Consider the following 23,750-nt stretch of genomic DNA (forward strand, 5'->3'; position numbering starts at 1 on the left):
TTTATATGCACTGGGAAATCAAAAATTCATGTGACTCACTTTATTGTGGTATTTGCTTTACTACAGCAGTCTGGAACTGAACCTGCAATATCTCTGAGATATGCCTGTATAATATTTTTAATTTTAAATACTATGAATGTGTTTTATTGTATTTCATCAAACATAAGATCCACTGACTTTAAGACACACCATTTTGTGTACAAGAAGGAAAACTAGCTATCAAGTAAGCTATGACACACCATCACTTCTAAGATGTATCCAGCTGTCAGAGATGTCAAAGTTTGAAAAACTGTTTATCTTAAAATCAATGAAATATGGTAATAGAAAAAATATTCAAACTATTCTTCAGTAATCAAAATTATAACTTTGGGAACAATTCAAGGCTAGGACTGTAAAACCAGATTAAATGATCACATATACAATAGCAATTAAAATGTAGTAATTAAGCTTTTGCGTACTTTTTAACTTGCTTCTACAATAGGTACATAAAGTCATTTAGGTTAGCCCTTAATAAACCTTTATACATTTAAACCTTAATAAAATATTAAGGACATATAAGATGTGAAAGAAAATGTATTCAAATTTAAAACTTCATTATACAGTATACTATTCTCTCATATCCTATGGCAAATGAGAAATGGTTAACATTGTTAAGAATTTTAAAGTATGTTCCATGGAGAGCAGACTGTAAATCTTTAGCAGCTATGAGAAGTGTTTAATTGTGGGGGTAGTGAGTCTGTGTGTTCATACATGGACACATCTGAGCACTGGAGACCACCTCGGGTGAGTGGTTTCAGGGCTTCTCCAATCACTGATGCTTAAAGCAGAGTTCCCAAAAGGAAGGACAGCACTGAGGCAGGAAACTGAGTGCCAAGGAATCACAGAGTAATTTTTAATTCTCTTTCACTCCTCTGGTTAGATCAAGGAGAAAGTTAGTTGCTTTAAATTCTCACTAACACACATAGTCTCCCTTTTTGATCAAGAAAGATGCCTCACAAAGAACTCATACAGTTCAACATCAAAAAAATGAACAATCCAATTAAAACATGGGTGGAAGATCTGAAAAGACATTTTTCCAAATAAGACATACAGATGGCCAACAGGTACATGAAAAGACGCTCAGCATCACTAATCATCAGGGACATGCAAATCAAAATCACAATGAGCTATCACCTCACACCTGTGAGAATGGCTATGATTAAAAAGACAACAAATAACAAATATTGGTGAGGATGTAGAGAAAATGGAACCCTCGTGCACTATTGGTGGGAATGTAAATTGGTGCAGCCACTATGCAAAACAGTATGGAGGGTCCTCAGAAAATTAAAAATAGAACTACCATGTGATCTAGCAATTCCACTCCTGGGTACTTACCCGAAGAAAACAAAACACTAATTTGAACAGCTATATGCACCCCTATGTTCACTGCAGCATTATTTACAATAGCCAAGACATGGAAGCAACCCAAGTGCCCATCAATAGATAAAAGGATAATGAAGATGTGAGGGGGAGACCTTCAAGGTGGTAGAGGAGTAAGACGTGGAGATTACCTTCCTCCCCACAAATACATCAAAAAAACATCTACATGTGGAACAACTCCTACAGAACAACTACTGAATGCTGGCAGAAGACCTCAGACTTCCCAAAAGCCAAGAAAAGACCCACATACCTGGGTAGGGCAAAAGAAAAAAGAAAAAACAAGAGACAAAAGAATAGGGACAGGACCTTCGCCTCTGGGAGGGAGCTGTGAAGGAGGAAAAGTTTCCACACACTAGGAAGCCCCTACACTGGCAGGGACAGGAGGTGGGAAGCTTCAGAGCCACAGAGGAGAGCACAGCAACAGGGGTGCAGAGGGCAAAGCAGACAGATTCCCACACAGAGGATCAGTGCCAACCAGCACTCACCAGCCTGAGATGCCTGTCTGCTCACCCACCGGGGCAGGTGGGAGCTGGGAGTTGAGGCTCGGGCTTTGGAGGTCAGACCCCAGGGAGAGGACTGGGGTTGGCTGCGTGAAGACAACCTGAAGGGGGCCAGTGTGCCACAGCTAGCCAGGAGGGAGACCAGGAAAAAGTCTGGACCTGCCGAAGAGGCAAGAGATCATAATTTCAGAGTGCACAAGGAGAAGGGCTTCTTGCTCTGTGTGCCCACAGACGGCAGAGCACCACCTAAGCGAGCTCCAGAGACGGGTGCGAGCCGCAGCTATCATCTCGCACCCCAGAGACAGGCATGGACCGCTACCACTGCCACCACTGCCACCAAGAATCCTGTGTGCAAGTGCAGGTCACTCCCCACACCCCCCCGGGAGCCTGTGCAGCACACCACTGCCAGGGTCCTGTGATCCAGGGCCAACTTCCCTGGGAGAGCACACGGCGTGTCTCAGGCTACTGTAATATCATGCTGGTCTCTGCTGCCACAGGCACACCCCACGTTCCAATTATGACTACCGTACCCCTCCCTCTCCCTGGCTTGAGTGAGCAAGAGAGCCCTAATCAGCCGCTACTTTAACACCCTCCTATCTGGGCAAGGAACAGAGGCCTGAGGGCAGCCTACACGCAGAGGTGGGACCAAAACCAAAGCTGAACCCCAGGAGCTGTGCGAACAAAGAAGAGAAAGGGAAATTTCTCCATGCAGCCTCAGGAGCAGTGGAGTAAATCCCCTCGATCGGCTTGATAAACCCCGCATCTGTGGAATACATGAAGAGACAACAAATGTTCCCAAAAGTGAGGCGGTGGACTTTGGGAGCTACTGCAGACTTGGGGTTTGCTTTCTGCATTTGATTTGTTTTTGGTGTTATGTTTATCTTAGTTTAGTTTTTAGTGCTTGTTTTCATTGGTGGATTTGTTTATTGGTTTGGTTGCTATCTTCTTTTTGTTCTCTCTTTGTGAGTGTGTGTGTGTGTGTATGTTTCTTTGTGTGATTTTGTTTGTTTAGTTATTTTTAATTTTTTTATTTTTGTTGCTGCGTGTGGGCTTTCTCTAGTTGTGGCGAGCAGGGGCTACTCTTCACTGCAGTACATGGTGGCTTCTCTTGTTGCAGAGCACGGGCTCTAGGGGCATGGGCTTCAGTAGCTGTTGGGCGTGAGCTCAGCAGTTGTGGCTTGCGGGCTCTAGAGTGCAGGCTCAATACTTGTGGCGCACAGGCTTAGTTGCTCTGCGGCATGTGGGATCTTCCCAGACCAGGGATCGAACCCACGACCCTGAACTGGCAGGCAGATTCTTAACCACTGCACCACCAGGGAAGTCCCTTGTCTGTTTAGTTTTGCTTTTACCATTTGTCTTGGGGCTGTCTTTTTTTTTCTTCTTTTTTTTCTTTTTATGAGTGTGTATTTCTTTGTGTGATTTTGTCTGTTTAATTTTGCTTTTACCATTTGTTTTGGGGTTCTGTTTTTTATTTTTTTCTTTCTTCCTTTTCTTCTGTGCTGTGAAGCTGGCAGGGTCTTGGTGCTCTGGCCGGGTGTCGGGCCTGAGCCTGCGAGGTGGGAGAGCCCAGTCCAGGACACTGGACCACCAGAGACCTCCTGGCCCCATGCAATATTAATTGGAGAGAGCTCTCCCAGAGATCTCTGTCTCAACACTAAGACTCAGCTCCAGTGCTGGATGCCCCATACTAAACAACTAGCAAGACAGGAACACAACCCCACCCATTAGCAGAGAGGCTGCGTAAAGTCATACTAAGTTCACAGACACCCCAAAACACACCACCGGACGTGGTCCTGCCCACCAGAAAGACAAGATCCAGCCTCATCCACCAGAACACAGGCACCAGTCCCCCCCCAACCAGGAAGCATACCCAAGCCATTGAACCAACCTCACCCACTGGGGGCAGACGCCAGAAATAAGACGAACTACGAACCTGCAGCCTGCAAAAAGGAGACCCCAAACACAGTAAGTTAAACAAAATGAGAAAACAGAGAAATATGCAGCAGATGAAGGAGCAAGGTAAAAACCCACCAGACCAAACAAATGAAGAGGAAATAGGCAGTTTACCTGAAAAAGAATTCAGAGTAATGATGGTAAAGATGACCCAAAATCTTGGAAATCGAATGGAGAAAATTCAAGAAACTTTTAACAAGGATCTAGAAGAACTAAAGAGCGAACAAACAATGATGAACAACACAATAAATGAAATTAAAAATACTCTAGAAGGAATCAATAGCAGAAAAACTGAAGCAGAAGAATGGAGAATAGTGGAAATAACTGCCACAGAGCAGAATAAAGAAAAAAGAATGAAAAGAATTGAGGACAGTCTCAGAGACCTCTGGGACAACATTAAATGCACCAACATTCGAATTATAGTGGTCCCAGAAGAAGAAGACAAAAAGAGTCTGAGAAAACAACTGAAGAGATTATAGTCAAAAACTTCCCTAACGTGGGAAAGGAAATAGTCACTCAAGTCCAAGAAGAGCAGAGTCCCATACAGGATAAATCCAAGGAGAAACATGCCAAGAAACATATTAATCAAACTATCAAAAATTAAATACAAAGAAAAAATATTAAAAGCAGCAAGGGAAAAGGAACAAATAACATAAAAGGGAATCCCCATAAGGTTAACAGCTGATCTTTCAGCAGAAACTCTGCAAGCCAGAAGGGAGTGGCAGGACATATTTAAAGTGATGAAAGGGAAAAACCTACAACCAAGATTACTCTACCCAGCAAGGATCTCATTCAGATTCGACAGAGAAATTAAAACCTTTACAGACAAGCAAAAGTTAAAAGAGAATTCAGCACCACCAAACCAGCTTTACAACAAATGCTAAAGGAACTTCTCTTGGCAGGAAACACAAGAGAAGGGAAAGACCTACAAAAACAAACCCAAAACAATTAAGAAAATGGTAATAGGAACATACAATTGATAATTACCTTAAATGTAAATGGATTAAATGCTCCAACCAAAAGACAGACTGGCTGAATGGATACAAAAACAAGACCCTTATATATGCTGTCTACAAGAGACCCACCTCAGACCTAGGGACACATACAGACTGAAAATGAGGGGATAGAAAAAGATATTCCATGCAAATGGAAATCAGAAGAAAGCTGGAGTAGCAATACTCACATCAGAGAAAATAGACTTTAAAATAAAGACAAGAGACAAAGAAGGACACTACATAATGATCAAGGGATCAATCCAAGAAGAAGATATAACAATTGTAAATATTTATGCACCCAACATAGGAGCACCTCAATACATAAGGCAAATGCTAACAGCCATAAAAAGGGAAATCGACAGGAACACAATAATAGTAGGGGCCTTTAACACCCCACTTTCACCAATGGACAGATCATCCAAAATGAAAATAAATAAGGAAACACAAGCTTTAAATGACACATCAGACCAGATGGTTTTAATTGATATTTATAGGACATTCCACCTAAAGACAACAGAATACACTTTCTTCTCAAGTGCACATGAAACGTTCCCCAGGATAGATCATATCTTGGGTCATGAATCAAGCCTCGGTAAATTTAAGAAAACTGAAATTGTATCAAGTATCTTTTCCAACCACAACATTATGAGACTAGATATCAATTATAGGAAAAAAAACTGTAAAAAAATACAAACACATGGAGACTAAACAATACACTACTAAATAACCAAGAATCACTGAAGAAATCAAAGAGGAAGTTTAAAAATACCTAGAAACAAATGACAATGAAAACATGATGACCCAAAACCTATGGGATGCAAAAAGAACTGCAAAAGCAGTTCTAAGAGGGAAGTTTATAGCAATACAATCCTACCTCAAGAAACAAGAAAAATCTCAAATAAACAACCTAACCTTACACCTAAAGCAATTAGAGAAAGAACAAAAAACCCCCAAAGTTAGCAGAAGGACAGAAATCATAAAGATCAGAAATAAATTAAAAAGAAATGAAGGAAACAATAGCAAAGATCAATAAAACTAAAAGCTGGTTCTGTGAGAAAATAAACAAAATATTGATAAACCATTAGCCAGACTCATCAAGAAAAAAAGGGAGAAGACTCAAATCAAGAGAATTAGAATGAAAAAGGAGAAGTAACAACTGACACTGCAGAAATACAAAGGATCATGAGAGACTACCACAAGCAACTATATGCCAATAAAATGGACAACCTGGAAGAAATGGACAAATTCTTAGAAAAGTAGAACCTTCCAAGATTGAACCAGGAAGAAATAGAAAATATGAACACACCAATCACAAGCACTGAAATGGAAACTGTGATTGAAAATCTTCCAACAAACAAAAGTCCAGGACCAGATGGCTTCACAGGCGAATTCTATCAAACATTTAGAGAAGAGCTAACACCAGTCCTTCTCAAACTCTTCCAAAATATAGCAGAGGGAGGAACACTCCCAAACTCATTCTACGAGGCCACCATCACCCTGATACCAAAACCAGACAAAGATGTCACAAAAAAAGAAAACTACAGGCCAATATCACTGATGAACATAGATGCAAAAATCCTCAACAAAATACTAGCAAACAGAATCCAACAACACATTAAAAGGATCATACAGCATGGTCAAGTGGGGTTTATCTCAGGAATGCAAGGATTCTTCAATGTATGCAAATCAATCAATGCAATACACCATATTAACAAACTGAAGGAGAAAAACCATATGATCATCTCAATAGATGCAGAAAAAGCTTTTGACAAAATTCAACACCCATTTATGATAAAAACTCTCCAGACGGTGGGCACACAGGGAACCTATCTCAACGTAATAAAGGCCATATATGACAGACCCACAGCCAACATCGTTCTCAATGGTGAAAAACTGAAACCATTTCCTCTGAGATCAGGAACAAGACAAGGATGCCCATTCTTACCACTATTATTTAACATAGTTTTGGAAGTTTTAGCCATGGCAATCAGAGAAGAAAAAGAAATAAAAGGAATACAAACTGGAAAAGAAGTAAACCTGTCACTGTTTGCAGATGACATGATACTATACTAGAGAATCCTAAAGATGCTACCAGAAAACTACTAGAGCTAATCAATGAATTTGGTAAAGTAGCAGGATACAAAATTAATGCACGGAGATCTCTCACACTCCTATACACTAACAATGAAAAATCTGAGAGAGAAATTAAGGAAACACTCCCACTTACTATTGCAACAAAAAGAATAAAATACCTAGGAATAAACCTGCCTAAGGAGAAAGGCTTGTACGCAGAAAACTATAAGACACTGATAAAAGAAATCAAAGACAATATAAACAGATGGAGAGATATACCATGTTCTTGGATTGGAAGAATCAACGTTGTGAAAATGACTAAACTGCCCAAAGCAATCTACAGATTCAGTGCAATCCCTATCAAACTACCAATGGTATTTTTCACAGAACTAGAACAAAAAAATTTTACAATTTGTATGGAAACACAAATGACCCCAAATGGCCAAAGCAGTCTTGAGAAAGAAAAACGGAGCTGGAGGAATCAGGCTCCCTGACTTCAGACTATACTACAAAGCTACAGTAATCAAGACAGTATGGTACTGGCACAAAAACAGAAATATAGATCAATGGAACAGGATAGAAAGCCCAAAGATACACCCACGCACCTACGGTCACCTTATCTTTGATAAAGGAGGCAAGAATATACAATGGCGAAAAGACAGCTTCTTCAGTAAGTGGTGCTGGGAAAACTGGACAGCTACATGTAAAAGAATGAAATTAGAACACTTCCTAACACCACACACAAAAATAAACTCCAAATGGATTAAAGACCTAAACGTATGGCCAGACAGTATAAAACTCTTAGAAGGGGACTTCCCTGGTGGCACAGTTGTTAAGAATCTGCCTGCCAATGCAGGAGACACGGGTTCAAGCCCTGGTCAGGGGTGATCCCACATGCCGCAGAGCAACTAAGCCCGTGCACCACAACTACTGAGCCTGCACTCTAGAGCCCGTGAGCCACGACTACTGAGCCCACGTGCCACAACTACTGAAGCCCGCACACCCTAGAGCCCATGCTCCACAACAAGAGAAGCCACCGCAATGCACTGCCTGTGCAGTGCAACGAAGCGTAGCCCCCTCTCGCTGCAACTCGAGAAAGCCCATGCGCAGTAACAAAGACCCAACACAGCCAAAAATAAATAAATTAATTAATTTAAAAAAAACTCTTAGAGGAAAACATAGGAAGAACACTATTTCACATAAATCACAGCAAGATCCTCTTTGATCCACCTCCTAGAGAAATGGAAATAAAAACAAACAAATGGGACCTAATGAAACTTAAAAGCTTTTGCACAGCAAAGGAAACCATAAACAAGACCAAAAGACAACCCTCAGAATGGGAGAAAATATTTGCAAACGAAGCAACTGACAAAGGATTAACCTCCAAAATATACAAGCAGCTCAGGCAGGTCAGTATCAAAAAAACAAACAACCCAATACAAAAATAGGCAGAAGATCTAAACAGACATTTCTCCAAAGAAGATATACAGATTGCCAACAAACACATGAAAGGATGCTCCACATCACTAATCATTAGAGAAATGAAAGTCAAATCTACAATGAGGTATCACCTCACACCAGTCAGAATGGCCATCATCAAAAAATCTAGAAACAATAAATGCTGGAGAGGGTGTGGAGGAAAGGGAACACTCTTGCACTGTTGGTGGGAATGTAAATTGATACAACCACTGTGGAGAACAGTACGGAGGTTCCTTAAAAAACTAAAAGTAGAACTACCATATGACCCAGCAATCCCACTACTGGGCATATACCCTGAGAAAACCATAATTCAAAAAGAGTCATGTACCACAATGTTCATTGCAGCACTATATACAGTAGCCAAGACATGGAAGCAACCTAAATGTCCATCAACAGATAAATGGATAAAGAAGATGTGGCACATATATACAATGGAATATTACTCAGCCATAAAAAGAAATGAAACTGAGTTATTTGTAGTGAGGTGGATGGACCTAGAGTCTGTCATACAGAGTGAAGTCAGTCAAAAAGAGAAAAACAAATACCGTATGCTAACACATACATATGGAATCCAAAAAAAAAAAAAAAAAAGGTTCTGATGAAGCTAGAGGCAGGACAGGAATAAAGACGCAGACGTAGAGAATGGATTTGAGGACACGGCGAGTGGGAACGGGAAGCTGGGATGAAGTGAGAGAGTAGCATTGACATATATACACTCCCCAATGTAAAACAGATAGCTAGCAGGAAGCAGCTGCATAGCACAGGGAGATCAGCTCAGTGCTTTGTGACCACCTAGAGGGGTGGGATAGGGAGGGTGGGAGGGAGGCTCAAGAGGGAGGGGATATGGGGATGTATGTATACATATAGCTGATTCACTTTGTTATATAGCTGAAACTAACGTAACATTGTAAAGCAACTATACTCCAATAAAGATGTGAAAAAAAAAAGATGTGATACACACACACACACCTACACAATGGGATATTATTCAGCTATAAACAAGAATGAAATCTTGCCATCTGTGACAACATGTATGGACCTAGAGGGTATTATGCTAAGGGTATTATGTGAAATAAGTCAGAGAAAGACAAACACTGTATGATTTCACTTATATGTGGAAGCTAAAAAACAAAACAAATGAAGAAACATAACAAAACAGCAACAGTCACAGATACAGAGAACAAACAGGTGGTTGCCAGAGGGGAGGAGGGTGGGGACAGGGGAGAAATAGGTGAGGGAAATTAAGAAGTACAAACTTCCAGTTACAAAATAAATAAGTCACAGGTATGAAATGTATAGTGTGGGGAAAAACAGTCAGTAGTTATGTAGTATCTTTGTATGGTGACGTATGGTAACTAGACGCACCGTGGTGATCAGTTTGAAACGTATGGAAATACTGAATCACTATGTTGTGTAACAGAAACTAATGTAGTGTTGTAGGTCAATTTACACTTCAAAAACAAACAAACTCACAGAAAAAGAGGTCAGATTTTCCAGAGGTTGGGGGATAAACTTCCAATTATAAAATAAATAAGTACTAGGGATGTACTGTACAACATGATAAATATAATTAACACTGCTGAATGTTATACAGGAAAGTTGTTGAGAGTAAATCCTAAGAGGTCTTATCACAGGAAAAAAAATGTTTTTTCTGTTTCTTTAATTTTGTATCTCTATGAGATGAAGGATGTCCATTAAACTTTGTGGTCATCATTTCATGGTGTATGTTAAGTCAGATCATTCTGCTGTGCACCTTAAACTCATACAGTGCTGGATGTCAATTACATATCAATAAACCTGGACGAAAAAAATATATAGATGGAATCATAGGATTAAAAAAAAAAGGAAAGAGGGTTTCAGATTGCCTTTACAGGTCATGGGATCTAGCTACAAGTCAATAGCATTGCTTTATTTTTAGTGCACTTATTTTTACAGTTTCATTCTATTTATGGCAAGTGATATGGGTTTTCCACTTACCATGGTGGTGTGAAGTTTCTTTTTTTTTCAGTGACTTGATTTAAATAAGTAAACGATAATTCAAGTGATACACTAACATGGCCAAAACCCACTAGTTTAATGGTTAAATTACAAGAAGCTGGAGAGTAATTAATGTCTTTCAGTAGAAGTATTGAAAAGAAAAAGAGCCTCAGCTGATGCCTCTCAGAACACGCTCTAGAAATGAAACTGAGCACCTGATGCTAAAATATGCCAACTTCCTTAAAACAGGCAATTTAAATCCAACTTCTTCCAGAAGACAATCCACCAGGCAGAACAGCACTGAAAGATCATGAAAACCTTCCAAGATCTAATTTTATCAGTTTTTTTCCCTTCCTTGTCCCTTATAAATGGGGTGTATTAAGTTCCATAAATAGAGCTAAATCATTAAACTAAGACAACAGATTTCCTTTCTTTAAGAAAAAGAACCACTTATGCTGTCAATTCTTTTCTTAGTTCTATTTTTCAATTCTATTTTTCCCTCACAGCAGCCTGCAGAAGGTCACCCCTCCGTGATTCCTCAGCAACTCTGGCAGAGCTGTGACTTCTCAGCACCCGACAAAACGGGCTGCAGGGAGTTCCGAGTGAGGATAAGCACAAACTCCCTGCTCTGACCTTTATCGTGTCCACAACGACCCAATTATGCAAGATTTATGAATCTCACACAGGACTTCAGAAGGCAACTAACAATCAGAATTTCAAACAAGGGACTTCCCTGGTGGTCCAGTGGTTGAAACTCTGCGCTCCCAATGCAGGGGGCCCAGGTTCAATCCCTGGTCAGGGAACTAGATCCCACATACCACAACTAAGAGCCCACATGCCGCAACTAAGATCCAGCACAGCCAAATAAATAAATATTTTTTTTAAAAAAGAGAAAGATCTCAAACAATCCGCCAATGCAACTGCAAACTTGCTAACCTCTAATAGCAATAAAAATCTTGCTAGATGCACATGGACCCTTAGTTAAAACATCTGGCGTGGATGTCCGTGCCCCGGCACCCCTACGTCTGATGAACCAAGGAGGGGTCACGGAGGAGAAGCACTCAGCAGCAAATTCAAAGCATCATGATGAAAAGAGTATCAAAGGAATAAACCATATGCGTGTTAATGTGCCCAGACTCGGCCAAGCACTGTGAATACCAAACAGTATACAACGATTTCTACCTCCCAGAGTTAATAAACACAAACACTAGTAATTAACCAAGAGCAACTTAAATGAGTGCAGTCAATAACTGCCACCATTTCTCTTCTTCTGACCTCCTAAAGGCACTGATTTTAAAAGGACATAATATTCCTCTACCCTCAAATTAGTCACCTATCCAACTATTAAACTGCCTCATTTAATCAAACTCTCTATTTTTTAACATTCTAAGAATCTGTTCAACTGTCTTCTTGCTCAGTAGAAACCAACAGTTTCCTTCAAAAGTAGGATAAGAAGTATGGAAACCTACCCTTGTAATTACATCAACTTCCACTTCGATTTTTAACTTAAAAGTAACAACATTTTTCTGGATTAAAAAATTCTCAGTAATTGCCACAAGTAATTACTCGAATTCTCTAAAGGCCTGCATTAGGCTGTCTCAAGTCTCATACACTTTATTCTTTACATCTTCATTCAAGTATAAGATTTTTTAAAAATCACATTACCTATTCCCAAGCAAAAAAGTCCAATGTTTCTCAATGAAAGCGCAGATGTCTTCTTTCCACCGGAAATAGCCCTGACGCCCACTGCCTTCCAGGGACAAGTTGTACATCGCCAACATGACCACCTGAAACAGAAGCAGAACAGGCTGGGAGAAAAGCACAAACAGGGATGGTAAACTTCAGGGGGGAACGTTTGTTGTTTTATACTCTGAGTATGAATAGAGGGGGGAAAAGGAAGGATAATATCTTGGAATATTCTCAGGACAGAATTCTACTTCCTTTTTCGCTTTCCATAGATGAGTATCACTGTTCCCCTTAATCACGTGCACTTGTTCCTCCCGTGTTACATGTGCAAGGCTGCTGTGTGGCTGAACTGGTGATGAGTAACTACTGCCCTAAGCAGCCCCCATCCCAGTCCCCCTCCACCACTCAAAGGCAGCGCTAAACACCGTGTTAACCACTGGCATCAGGAGGCCCCAGGGCCTGCTCCAGCCGGCATTTCTGACGGACAGTGCTGACCTTTACTAAATATTCCAAGCATCACCCCTGCACATATACTTTTCTAAGCTCTTTAGAGGGCAGAAACAATAGACTCTCAGAATTTCAGAGCTGAAGATAACGTGAGGTACCATCCCCTCTGGGTTTAGCCTTTCTCAGCTGTGGAAACTGTTCCTGAGATGAAATCAGAATAGACAAGGGGCAGGGACCTGAAAGGCCTGGCTGCCTGGCCCATCCTCAGAGAGCAGGACACCCCCAGCTCCACATCTAATCCAACCTCGTATTTAACAGATAACGAATTCACGGCCCCAAATGGGGAAGTACTTTGCAGAAATATGAATAACACATTCTCACTGTAAAAGACTTCACTAAAAGAGAAAAGAGTAAAGAAGGAAGTAAAAATCATTTTAAATCCACCATCAAGAAATAATCCTTTTTAACATTTTCAGTGATTATCCTATTAGACATTTCTCTTCGCATCTAAATGCAATTTTGTAATCGTAAATGGACAAGAAACTACACACGCTATTCAAAACCATGTTTTCAACCTAATAAAAATAATGATTAATCTTGGGCCAGCGCAATTGAAAAGGGGACAGAACCTAAGAAGAGAATCCCTCCATAACTCTTCTTTCCATGACGAGTAGCCCAAAGCGGTACAGGGTCTAACAGACTGCAGTTCACGCTCCCCGACATCGATGTTCACAGCCCCAAATCCCGATGGCCCCACAGGGAGACCGACAACCACACCCTCCAAGGGGCCTGGTGATTCTGATGCTCCTACCGAGTCTCAACTTCCCCCATCCTTAAACTTGTAAAATTTGCAGACAGTCGGCCAATTAACCCCATGAACAGACTTTTCAAATCATTCCACTTATTTTTGCATCGGGTCTGCATCAGCCAACAAACCTCTCCCTTTAAAGTTATTGTTCACGGGGAGTCGCTGTTTAATAGACACAGGATTTCACTTTGGGGAGATGAGCACTTACTGGAGATGATGGTGGTGATGGTTGCAAAACAATGTGAATGTGCTTAATGCCACTGAACTGTATGCTTAAAGACGGTGGAAACGGTAAGCTTTGTTATGTATATATATATATTTTTATAAATTTATTTATTAATTTATTTTTGGCTGCGTTGGGTCTTTGTTGCTGTGCGTGGGCTTTCTCTAGTTGTGGTGACCGGGAGCTACTCTTCATTGCGGTGTGCGGGCTTCTCATTGCGGTGGCTTCTCTTGTTGTAGAGCACTGGCTCTAGGCACGCGGGCTTCAGCAGTTGTAGCACGTGGGCTCAGTAGTAGTGGCTCGCAGGCTCAGCAGTTGTGGTGATGGGCTTAGTTGCTCCACAGCATGTGGGATCTTCCCGGACCAGGGCTCAAACCCGTGTCCCCTGCATTGGCAGGTGGATTCTTCACCACTGCGCCACCAGGGAAGCCCTGTTATGTATATTTTACTACAATTTAAGAAAGCTATTGTTCAAGAAATACCTTAAGAAAAGGATGGAATGAGCTCTTCTGCCCACTCAGACTCCTAGAGTAACTTGGAAACGTGTATTCACTGTTAATCTCCGTGGTACAGACACAAGTGTGTTGTTTCATTTCCGGTACTATTTTTTTTTTTTTTTGAAATATTTCATGACTTTAGAAAGTTTAAATTCACATATTTACTTGCAAATAACTTTTCCTATTACCACCGTATTTACTGAGCAAACTAAAAATCCAATCACGAAGGACGTGGCTTTCCCTCTTCTGGAATCTGTAACCTTAAAGAACGAATCCCAGTTGCGTTTCTGCTCTCACATCACCAGCCCAAGCTCCCAGTAACAGGCTGGCCTGGGGAACCAGCACAGCTCCAAGGCCTTGCTCAGGCTGGCACAGCCCAGCGGGCACCTCCCAAGTATCTGCTGAAGAGCATCTGGAAAGATAATGAGCGTGTCTAGGACAAGAACGTAAAAACCACCCTACTTGATAGCTTCCCTACTTTTCAGACCGTTGTTCACACATCACCAAGGAGGAGGAGAGGACACAGAAAGTGTGTGGAAGGGGCCTTTTAGTCACCTCATTACTGTTGGCATTTTGTTATATAAACAAGCATTTCTACTTCTTATTTTGGTAAATCAACAAAGTTTAAGATTTAAAACAACAGAAAACCCACATTCCAATTGGAATACGACATCAATAGAGTCTATTCCAGACCAACGGATCCTTTTAGCTCTTGCATGAGAGAGACAGAGACAGAAAGGGAGAGGGAGGGAGGAAGGGAGGGAGAGGGAGAGGGGGAGAGAGGGAGAGGGGGACAGGGAGAGAGGGAGACAGGGAGAGAGGGGGAGAGAGGGAGAGAGAGGGAGAGGGAGGGAGAGGGAGGGAGGGAGGGAGAGGGAGGGAGGGAGGGAGAGGGAGAGAGAAAAAGAAAGAGATGCAACTAGAAACACTGGTCAGTACTTTTCCAAGAACCAGATGTGTCTGGTCCCAGTTTTCACTTCATTATCCCAGGGTATTTATTATCCATATGTCTTTTGGAAGTGAAAAAATAATTTTCAAGAGATGTTAGTCTGATTAAATGAGCAAATTGAGCCAATATTACCAATATATTGAGCAATATAATCAAAAGCCACTTTTTCTTTTAAAAAGAATCTCCACAGAAAACTCATAGTCTTGAAAGTAACAAATTACATACATTTGCTCTTCTTCCATTTTACAATTTTATGAGAAGCTACCTGCAGGCCAAATGCAAACCTGCCTACGTATGCACACATCAGAATAATCTACTAATATTAATCTGACCTTCTCTAGACACAGTATCCCATGCACACTTTAAAAAAAAATCCCAGTTAGAATACTCATGAGACTGTATCCTCAATACAAACTTCCGTTCATTTTCTACTTACATATTTTCAGGCAAGTCCAAAAAGGCTCCCTAAGATCACCACTGACAGATTTCAACAGATGTCCTAATGAAGCACTGATAATTAACACGATAGCCTCTGGCTGTGAACACAGCTACAGTTTACAAGGAACACCCTAAGTGCCTTCGAGGGTACAACCTAAAATCTTTCTCATTACCCTGTTTATTTCCTTCACAGCAAAAAGTGCTAGGGGTATTATTTGTCTGCCTATCATCTAAAATAAATGTCTAGAATGTCAGCTACCTGGGGCTAGGGTCTTGGCTGTCTCATTCACCACGAAGAAGAAACAGCTAGAAGAATCAGCTGGTCTCGACTAGATTATACTCTCCAGGCCTAGAACAGTGCCTGGTTCGTCATATGCACTCAATATTTGTCGAATGAATAAACATAAAAACTGAGTGAGTGATGTCTAATACATTTTTAGAACTTAAAGACTGCATATACCATTGGTGCCTTGTTATAAACATATTAATATAAAAACAAAACCCCAAAAATTAATACAACCTGGAGATCAGTTAAAAGACACTGTTCGGGCTATAGTTGGCTGAGATTAGGGTGACCATCTTTACTTTTTTTTTTTAATTGAAGTACAGTTGCTCTACAATATACAACAAGTATAGTTGCTAGTTTCAGGTGTACAGCATATTGATTCAGCATCTTTATATTTTTTAGAATGTTTTTTTCTAAAAATAGCTGCCAAAAAAAATGTGAACCTCTTCGATTAAAATCAGTTTGGTATTATGTATAAATGTATATGTATAAATGAAACCATGGGTGAGATTTTCAGACTCTCAAACCCAATTCACTAAGTTGGCAGTGAGTATTTTCACTAAGAACTCCTTTCTCCACACATTATGATTTTCATTGTGAAATAAAGTGACCCTCAAAACAACTCAGAAGCTCATATGTAGGTTCCTCATTCCCTAGTTACTTATTCCAATAAATTTCGCGGCGTGGGGGGGACCAACCCCATGAATTCTAGAGAAAGAGCTTTAACTCACCTGCTGCCACGTCAGCTTCAGCCGCTCACACTGCTCCTTGCCATCTTCAGAGCAATCGGAACAAGTAAACCTAAAAAAATTATCGCCCTTAAGGTAACTGAGCTGTTCCCTCAGCTGACCTAGGAGGAAAACAAAAAGGGCACGTCACAGGTGTATCTAGAACAGAGGTAACCCAAAGTTTTAATCAATCTACCAGCCATTTCCCAAGTTTCCCAGGCTGTGTTTTTCCTTTTCTTTCAGCCAGCCCGTGAGGGCGGGATGGGGAAGGGAGTAGAGAAGGTTTTTATTCCTCTAACATCAAGTGCATGCCCACTAAGATAGATCTGTGGTTCCCGGACTTTCAGAAGAAAGACACTGGAAAGGCAGGTAGGATTGTTCTCACTGGCTGTTCCAAATGTTAACATTCCCGACTCCTACAGGAGGTCTCCTCACACATTCTTCCAAGAAAACATCTGAGCTCCCACTGTGCCACTGGGCTAGGAACCAGGAACACAACACCTGAGACAGACGCGGTGCTGGCTCTCAGAGGCTTACAGATGCGGTGAGGGCTACAGAGGAGAGAGTAGGTAATCACAGCAGCACAGAGGCTCTCCGTCCTGACTGTGCATCAGAACCACCCAGGAAGTTTTGTTTTAAATATGCCCGGGTCTATCCCCCGCAAAATAAATCAACCTCTGGAAGCAGGGCATTTTCTGAAGTTCCCCAGGTGATGCTGACGCTCTGCGAGACGTGGAAACCCTGTAGTGGGATGTGATGGGCGCCGTGGGGCAACGTGAGAGCACATAAAAGAGGTGCCCACCCACATGAGGAAGACATGAGCACTAGAAAAAGCGGGGTGGACGGGGGCCTGAAGGATGGCTAGAATTGGCAGGTGAAAAGGTGTTTGTGTGTGGGGCGGGGAGTATAGAGGCTGTAGAGACAAATGTTCCACAGAGGAAATTTACATTCGCAAAGTCCTAGGGATAAGAAAGAACTGCTTGGGCTTCCCTGGTGGTGCAGTGGTTAAGAATCTGCCTGCCAATGCAGGGGACACGGGTTCCAGCCCTGGTCTGGGAAGATCCCACATGCCGTGGAGCAACTAAGCCCGTGCGCCACAACTACTGAGCCTGCGCTCTAGAGCCCGTGAGCCAAAACTACTGAGCCCACGTGCCACAACCACTGAAACCCATGTGCCTAGAGCCCGTGCTCCACAAGAGAAGCCACCGCAATGAGAAGCTCTTGCACTGCAATGAAGAGTAGCCCCTACTCACCGCAACTAGAGAAAGCCAGCGTGCAGCAACGAAGACCCAACACAGCCAAAAATAAATAAATAAAATAAATTTATATAAAAAAAAAAGAATGAACTGCTTGTGGAGAAGGAAAAGCTCACCCTAACTGCAAAGCTCTGTATCCATGTGGGGACAGGAGAGCACAAAGGAGAGAGGCTGGAGCAATTACCAGGGGCCCCAGGAGGCAGGGCATTTACAGCGCAGGCTGTGAGGATGGGGGAAAGCCACCCAGGCTTTCAGGCAGAACCCTGAATCTATAAGCAGAGACAGCTCGAAAGCAAAAACTAGCTAACTTATAATAAATTTTAGGTTTGCTTTCTGTGAAAATGGTGTTAATTTATTAATAAAAACTATGAATCTGAAGAGTTGAAACCACCTTAAAAACACCTCCACATACCAGAAAATGACCCAGTTCACAACAATATATATATACATACACATACATAAATTTCTCTGACCTAGTTACAAATTCTATCACACAGAGTATTCCTCTAGTACATATGTCTTTACTACTCTCTGCCTAATGGAAACATCCTGTTTTGCTTAAGAGCCCTGATGCCTGGCAAAGCACCTTACTGCGTGTATCTACTGCTAGCAGATCAAGGAGGCCAGCAAGGAGAAAACACAAATGGCCCTAGAAAAAGGCATAATACATATTTAATCTTCTAGTTCCGACTTTATATCAACATACTATAGCAGTTGTTTTCCATGTAAGTTAAACACTACCAGAGTTATGTTTATGAGTCTGAAGTTTAGCTCTACACTGGGCCTAGAATTTGGCCCCAAAACCACAATAATGTGACCCTGATAGAAAAATGTGGCTAATTCTTTAAGTAACACAGAATTTCCAATTTTCTAATTTTTATTGGGTTACAATCGAGAATGTTAATTTAACAACGTGATAGAGGTTGGCAGTAATATATATTAGTACAAATGTGTCTACGTTTTATACAAATTTGCAGTTAATCAACTACACTAATAATAAATATAAGAGTTATCTTTTTATTTGGGTCTCTTTCACATTCATGTTTCTTTCACAGGTTAGAAAAACAAACCCCGCAGGAATTGACAAAGCAAAGGAAAGGAGAAGCTCTTACTGGCTGGGATCCACTTCTGGCACTTGTCGCAGAAGTAGGACAGCTGCTCCTCCATCCACGACACGTCCCCTTCATCACTGTTTAGGGAGTCCCCGCTCTGGTCGTGAGACAAGTCCACGGACGCCTGGTCCTCTGACTCGACGATCAGCAGAGTCTCCCCCTCCACCTCCCCCTCCTCCAGCCCCTCCGAGGTGGACGTTCTTGTTGCTTCATCGTCGTGCCGACTGATCAAACTGCTCAGATGGATGTTACTCTCCATCCCTCCCGGCTTGCAGGTTCAGTGCTCTCGGGAACAATCTCAGTCTCTGGACACTAAGCTTGAAGGGGCTCCTTGCTGACCACACAAACTCTCAGAAGAGCGTCTGCCTGACTCTACTCAGACACAAGGGGCACTTAAAGCAATTATTTAGAATATATGATCCATTGTCCTTTTTCTGATCAAGTTTAAAAGGACGGTGACCACAAAAAGGCTGAAGATCTCACTAAGCTGTTCTCCATCAATACTCACTCACACACACTTAACGCTGTCTGTTCCATCAATATCTCACACGCATTTCAAGTCACGTTTTTTGAGATCCTTTTGCCAACACCATCTTCTCTCTTTCTGCTTCAAGTTGCTCAGTCAGAAGAATCTGTTCTCCCAAAAGACGAATATTTTCTTTTTTCCGATTTTGCCTCTCAATGTCTCTGATCACTCCGTCACGAAGCCTCTAAAAACGTAAGAAACAGATTTTAGAGAAACTCGGAACAGCTGGTTCCCATCCTTGTGTCATTCAAATCCAAAAATCAGTGTTACCAAAATACACTTAAAACTTTTAGATTCCAAGTACTCAATTACTATTTTAACTTTCTATGTAAATGTAAATGTAATAAACCATCAAATTAACTTGGTAGCGTGATAGTATTATTACAGACCTCTTATCATACTTTAAGAAATTTTGCATCATTTAATATAAAAATGGGAAATAACAATTAAAACAGAAAAACTGCCACTATGCTGAATTTTAAAAGTTTAGTTAATATATGATGCTTTAAAAACGTGATGAGGGACTTCCCTGGCGGTCCAGTGGTTAGGACTCCGCACTTCCACTTCAAGGGGCACGGATACTATCCCTGGTCAAGGAACTAAGATCCTGCAAGCAGCAGCTCAGCCAAAAAAGAGAAAGAACAACTTGATGAGAGTTACTTGAGTAACTGTGAACTACATTCCTGTTAGCAATTGTCCTAACTGAATAACAAACATCCAAGAAAGAAAATTACTAAAATTTGAACAAACTTTAAGGATGCAAGAAAGTAAAGAACTCGGCTTCTTCTATTATGTACAGAGAAAAGGTAAAAATTACAATTACATAATGGGGAAAGACGGGGAAAAAGAACGCTACCAGCAGAGGAAAAAATAAAGGCCCATTGATGGTCGTTACTTTGATAAACACTAAAGACAGGTAGAAAATTCCAGAATATGGACCTGGCATCTAAGATGAGACTTTCTAAAGCATCAATCCAGTCATTACTAATAACTTACACTTTACAGGTCATAAAATACTCTTAATAACTTAACAGTGGCCTTGTGAGGCAGAATAATGGGGGCAGGGCCTGGGGCCTGGGTAGGGTTTTTTTAAATTACTATTATGTCTATTTTAACAACTCACCAAGTACCTACTTGCTGGCCCTCCTCCAGGCCTAGGGCTTCAGTCCCCATTACGGGGGGAGCTGGGAAATTTAAGAGTCCTGGGACTGATAACACAACTGAAAACCAACTGTCCTGAACCCTGTGCCCCTGGCAAGATCTCCAGGCAGAATCGGAGGCTCTCATTCCACTCCTCCCTCCCCAGCTCATCCTCTCCTGTGCTTCTTCCATCAGGACGCACCTATACACCCCACCCAAGCCCCGAAGCCCACACCGTCCACACCTGCTCTGAGGTCCTCCCCTCCTTTCTCAGGGACGTTAGCACTCGGCTTGGGACCTTGTTCTCCATCCAGCATTCGCTAGTTTCCTCCAGGTTTCAAAGTCTGTGCCGACCGCCTCGCACATCCCTCCTGCGACTTCCACTGGACTACCTTACTAAACACCAAGACCTCTTCACCATCACAACTCTAACACCTAGAACGCGGCTCCTCGTGTAGTACTCACTGCTGGTTTTGCTGGGTTCCTGTGAGGATCGAGGATGATGCATGGAAAGTGCTTAGTACAGCGCCTGGCATGTGGCAGTCAGGAAACAATGGGGGACAACAGTCATTGTTTTATTTTTTGCTTCCTTGAACCTTCCAACACACCCGCTGTGTCAAACATTTGTCCTCCTCTTTCCCGCTGCTAGAAAGTAACCCCGCAATGAATGACTGGACGTAAAACAAACACAGGTTATTCCGGTCAATCTCAACCTCTAACTTCCAAATACCTAAACCTTACACTTGTCCCATTCTGACAGTGGTTCTCAACCCTGGCTGCATGTTTGAATCCCTGGGTCGCTTTTAAAACGTACCTAAGTGGGATCTGCATCCCCAAGAGATTCTGATTCAATAGGTCAGGAGCAGGGCCCAGGCTGCTACCTGGTAAAAACTTCCAGGAACAATCGCACGTGTAGCTGGAGGTCAGAACCAAGCTTTCACCCAGCCGTACTCCATACTCGGAAAATCCCTGCTCGCTGACCTCAGAGCTGCATCTGACATAGCATCCTCTACCCTATCTCAAATTTTCTCCAGTCACCATCTTTTCCTTCTTAGAGGAGAAAATCTCCCGCTTCTGTTCCAAAAGCTAACCCCTTAGAACCACTACGTTAATCTCAATCTCTAATCTCTTCCGCGCCCTGTCACCATTAATCATTTCATTCCCTCCTCTAAATTCTTGTATCATCACAGGCTTCCTCTGACTTCCAGAGTGTGAACACGGGACAAAGGCCTCACCTGCTGCATCTCTGCACCCCGAGCACCCGGCGCGGTCCCACGCAGACAAGCCTGTTTACAGTGACTCACCCAGCGGCCTGCGTCCACCCCGGGCCAACCGGGGTCCACCGCACCCCTCCCCACACACACACCCCCCGCCCCGGGCTGCCCCCGCTCGCGCCCGGCCTTCCGTCCCCGGAGCAGCTGCGCGTCTTCATCTCTGTTTCCCGACGCGCCCGGGGCGGAGCGTGGCACACTGGGGCCCGGCAGTAACGTCCGCAAATGCGAAAAGGAAGAAAACAGGACTGGGAGACACAGCAAGACGGACAGGCCCCTGAGCGGTCAAGTGAAGGATGTTTCCGCACATAAAACCACCGGAAAGAGAAAAATTGGAGGCCGCTATCTCTATAGTCCCCAGAATCTAGTTTCCATAGCAAACTGTTCCTTAAGAAGGAAAAACCCACCCCACACGAGTATCTCTCCCAATTCCCGAAGGCGAAAGGCGGGGAAAGCGTCACCAGCGCTTCGACACCCGCGGGGCGGGGGCGGGGGCGGGGCCGGCCCAGAGCACCGGGGACCACCGCCCCCACTTCCCGGACGCCCCAGGGAGCGGTCTCCCCGCCTCGGAGGAGGGGGGAGGGGAGAAAGGAAAGGCGAGGAGGAAGCGGCGCCACGCGGAGCCGGACCCCAGGCCCCAGGCCTCCGCCGCCGCGCGGGCCAGAAGACGCGGGCACATGACACCGACCTGCTGGTCCTGCCGCTGCTTCATATGCACGCCCGCCACGGTGGCCGCCGTTAGCACCACCGAGAGCCCCAGCACCACCTTCGAGCTCCCCGACATCCCCGCGCCGGCCGCCGCCGCCTCCGCTCCCAGTGCCCCAGGCCCGGGGCCGCCGCCGAGCGCGCGCCGTTGCCGGGGGGGGGGGGGGGGGGGCCAGGCTCGACCCCTCGAACGCAGAGCCCCAGCTGCCGCCAGGCGCGAGCAGTCGAGAGCCGAGCGCCGAGCGCCTCCCCGGCTCAGCGGAAGGCGCGGCTTCCGGTAGGGCCTCGGAACCGCAGGCATCCCCTCCCTGCCCTGCGGGCGGGCGGGTAATAACACTCCCCAGAGCCCCGGCCCAGAGCTGGCCCCAGCACCACCCAGGGCGGGGTTCCAGGCCTGAGCCCTCTCAGTTCATCCCCCGCCCCCAGCGGCGAGAGAGTCCGGGGGGCGGGATGCCGGACCCGGTACCTTGCAGACCCTCGACCGCGCGCCTCCCTTCGGAGCGCGGGGCTGCCTCGCTCAATGCTAGCCTCACCAAACGCAGCCCTCGTTGCCCCTTTGGCGGGGAGGTGCCAGGAGATGGAGTTTTTCTCGTTAGATGCTGTAGACACGGTCACCTGCTTTCACCTTGACGTTGTGGGGTGGCAGGTCAGGTCTGGTTTTTCTTGACGTCAAAAAGCCTTCTGGCTACAGAGCAAGCTCTCTGGGCAGCGGCACGTCTTCGCCTGCTGGCACGAAAGGCGCTGTCCCCTTGTCGCCCAGGTAATCCTTGAGGCATCCCTTCTACACCTAGTTCCCGCCCTCAGATGCCCGAAATGATCGAGCGAAGCAGAGCGTCGAGAACCGCCACAGAAGGTACTGTGCAAGGCGCACACAGAGGTTGGGCTTTCCAGTGAAAAGGTATTATCATCAAGTCATTCTTTCCCACTAGAATTCCCAAAGGACAAACTTCCTCCTGGGCAAGCAACTGTGGACGCTGTTGATTTGGGCTGAGTCTCCGTTAGCCTCACCCCAGGGCTTCTTCGACATTGATCTCTGTAGTGCCTTGCTGTTCCAGCGTCTGCTGTGCGAGACTCAATGGCTTGAGGTGAATGTTGCTGTCAAGAAATGTAATAAGGGCTTCCCTGGTGGCGCAGTGGTTAAGAATCCGCCTGCCAATGCAAGGGACACGGGTTCGTGCCCTGGCCCGGGAAGATCCCACATGCCGCAGAGCAGCTAAGCGCGTGCGCCACTACTGAGCCTGAGCTCTAGAGCCCGCGAGCCACAACTACTGAGCTCACGTGC

General features: G+C 43.8%; 2 protein-coding genes across 3 annotated transcripts in view; both read right to left on the reverse strand.

Annotated features, from left to right (window-relative positions):
* The window catches only part of KAT14 (lysine acetyltransferase 14), a 39,062-nt gene extending 19,964 nt beyond the window's left edge, over positions 1 to 19,098 (reverse strand). For both annotated transcript variants that reach the window (XM_059896070.1, XM_059896068.1), the window contains exons 1-3: positions 18,827 to 19,098; positions 16,462 to 16,580; positions 12,062 to 12,183 (exon numbers count right to left, since the gene is read on the reverse strand). In XM_059896070.1, the coding sequence (XP_059752053.1) occupies positions 12,062 to 12,183; positions 16,462 to 16,580; positions 18,827 to 19,085 (500 nt within the window). In that variant the 5' untranslated portion in view covers positions 19,086 to 19,098. The remainder of the gene's footprint in view (positions 1 to 12,061; positions 12,184 to 16,461; positions 16,581 to 18,826) is intronic.
* Positions 19,099 to 19,375: 277 nt separating this feature from the next.
* On the reverse strand, positions 19,376 to 22,616 carry LOC132348516 (protein PET117 homolog, mitochondrial). Its single transcript, XM_059896071.1, has 2 exons — positions 22,452 to 22,616; positions 19,376 to 19,536 (listed from the first exon to the last, which is right to left on the reverse strand). Exons 1-2 carry the CDS (start codon positions 22,545 to 22,547, stop codon positions 19,387 to 19,389), a joined length of 246 nt encoding a protein of 81 aa, XP_059752054.1. The 5' UTR covers positions 22,548 to 22,616; the 3' UTR covers positions 19,376 to 19,386.
* Positions 22,617 to 23,750: the final 1,134 nt, after the last annotated feature.

This window comes from Balaenoptera ricei, chromosome 15, assembly GCF_028023285.1.
Source record: "Balaenoptera ricei isolate mBalRic1 chromosome 15, mBalRic1.hap2, whole genome shotgun sequence".
Taxonomy (NCBI): Eukaryota; Metazoa; Chordata; class Mammalia; order Artiodactyla; family Balaenopteridae; genus Balaenoptera; species Balaenoptera ricei.

Excerpts from the sequence above, each read along its gene's own strand:
- LOC132348516 (XM_059896071.1), bottom strand. The coding sequence starts at position 22,547 with ATGTCGGGGAGCTCGAAGGTGGTGCTGGGGCTCTCGGTGGTGCTAACG. Across the intron at positions 19,537-22,451 it reads AGCAGCGGCAGGACCAGCAG|AGGCTTCGTGACGGAGTGAT; the intron begins GTCGGTGTCATG and ends TTACGTTTTTAG.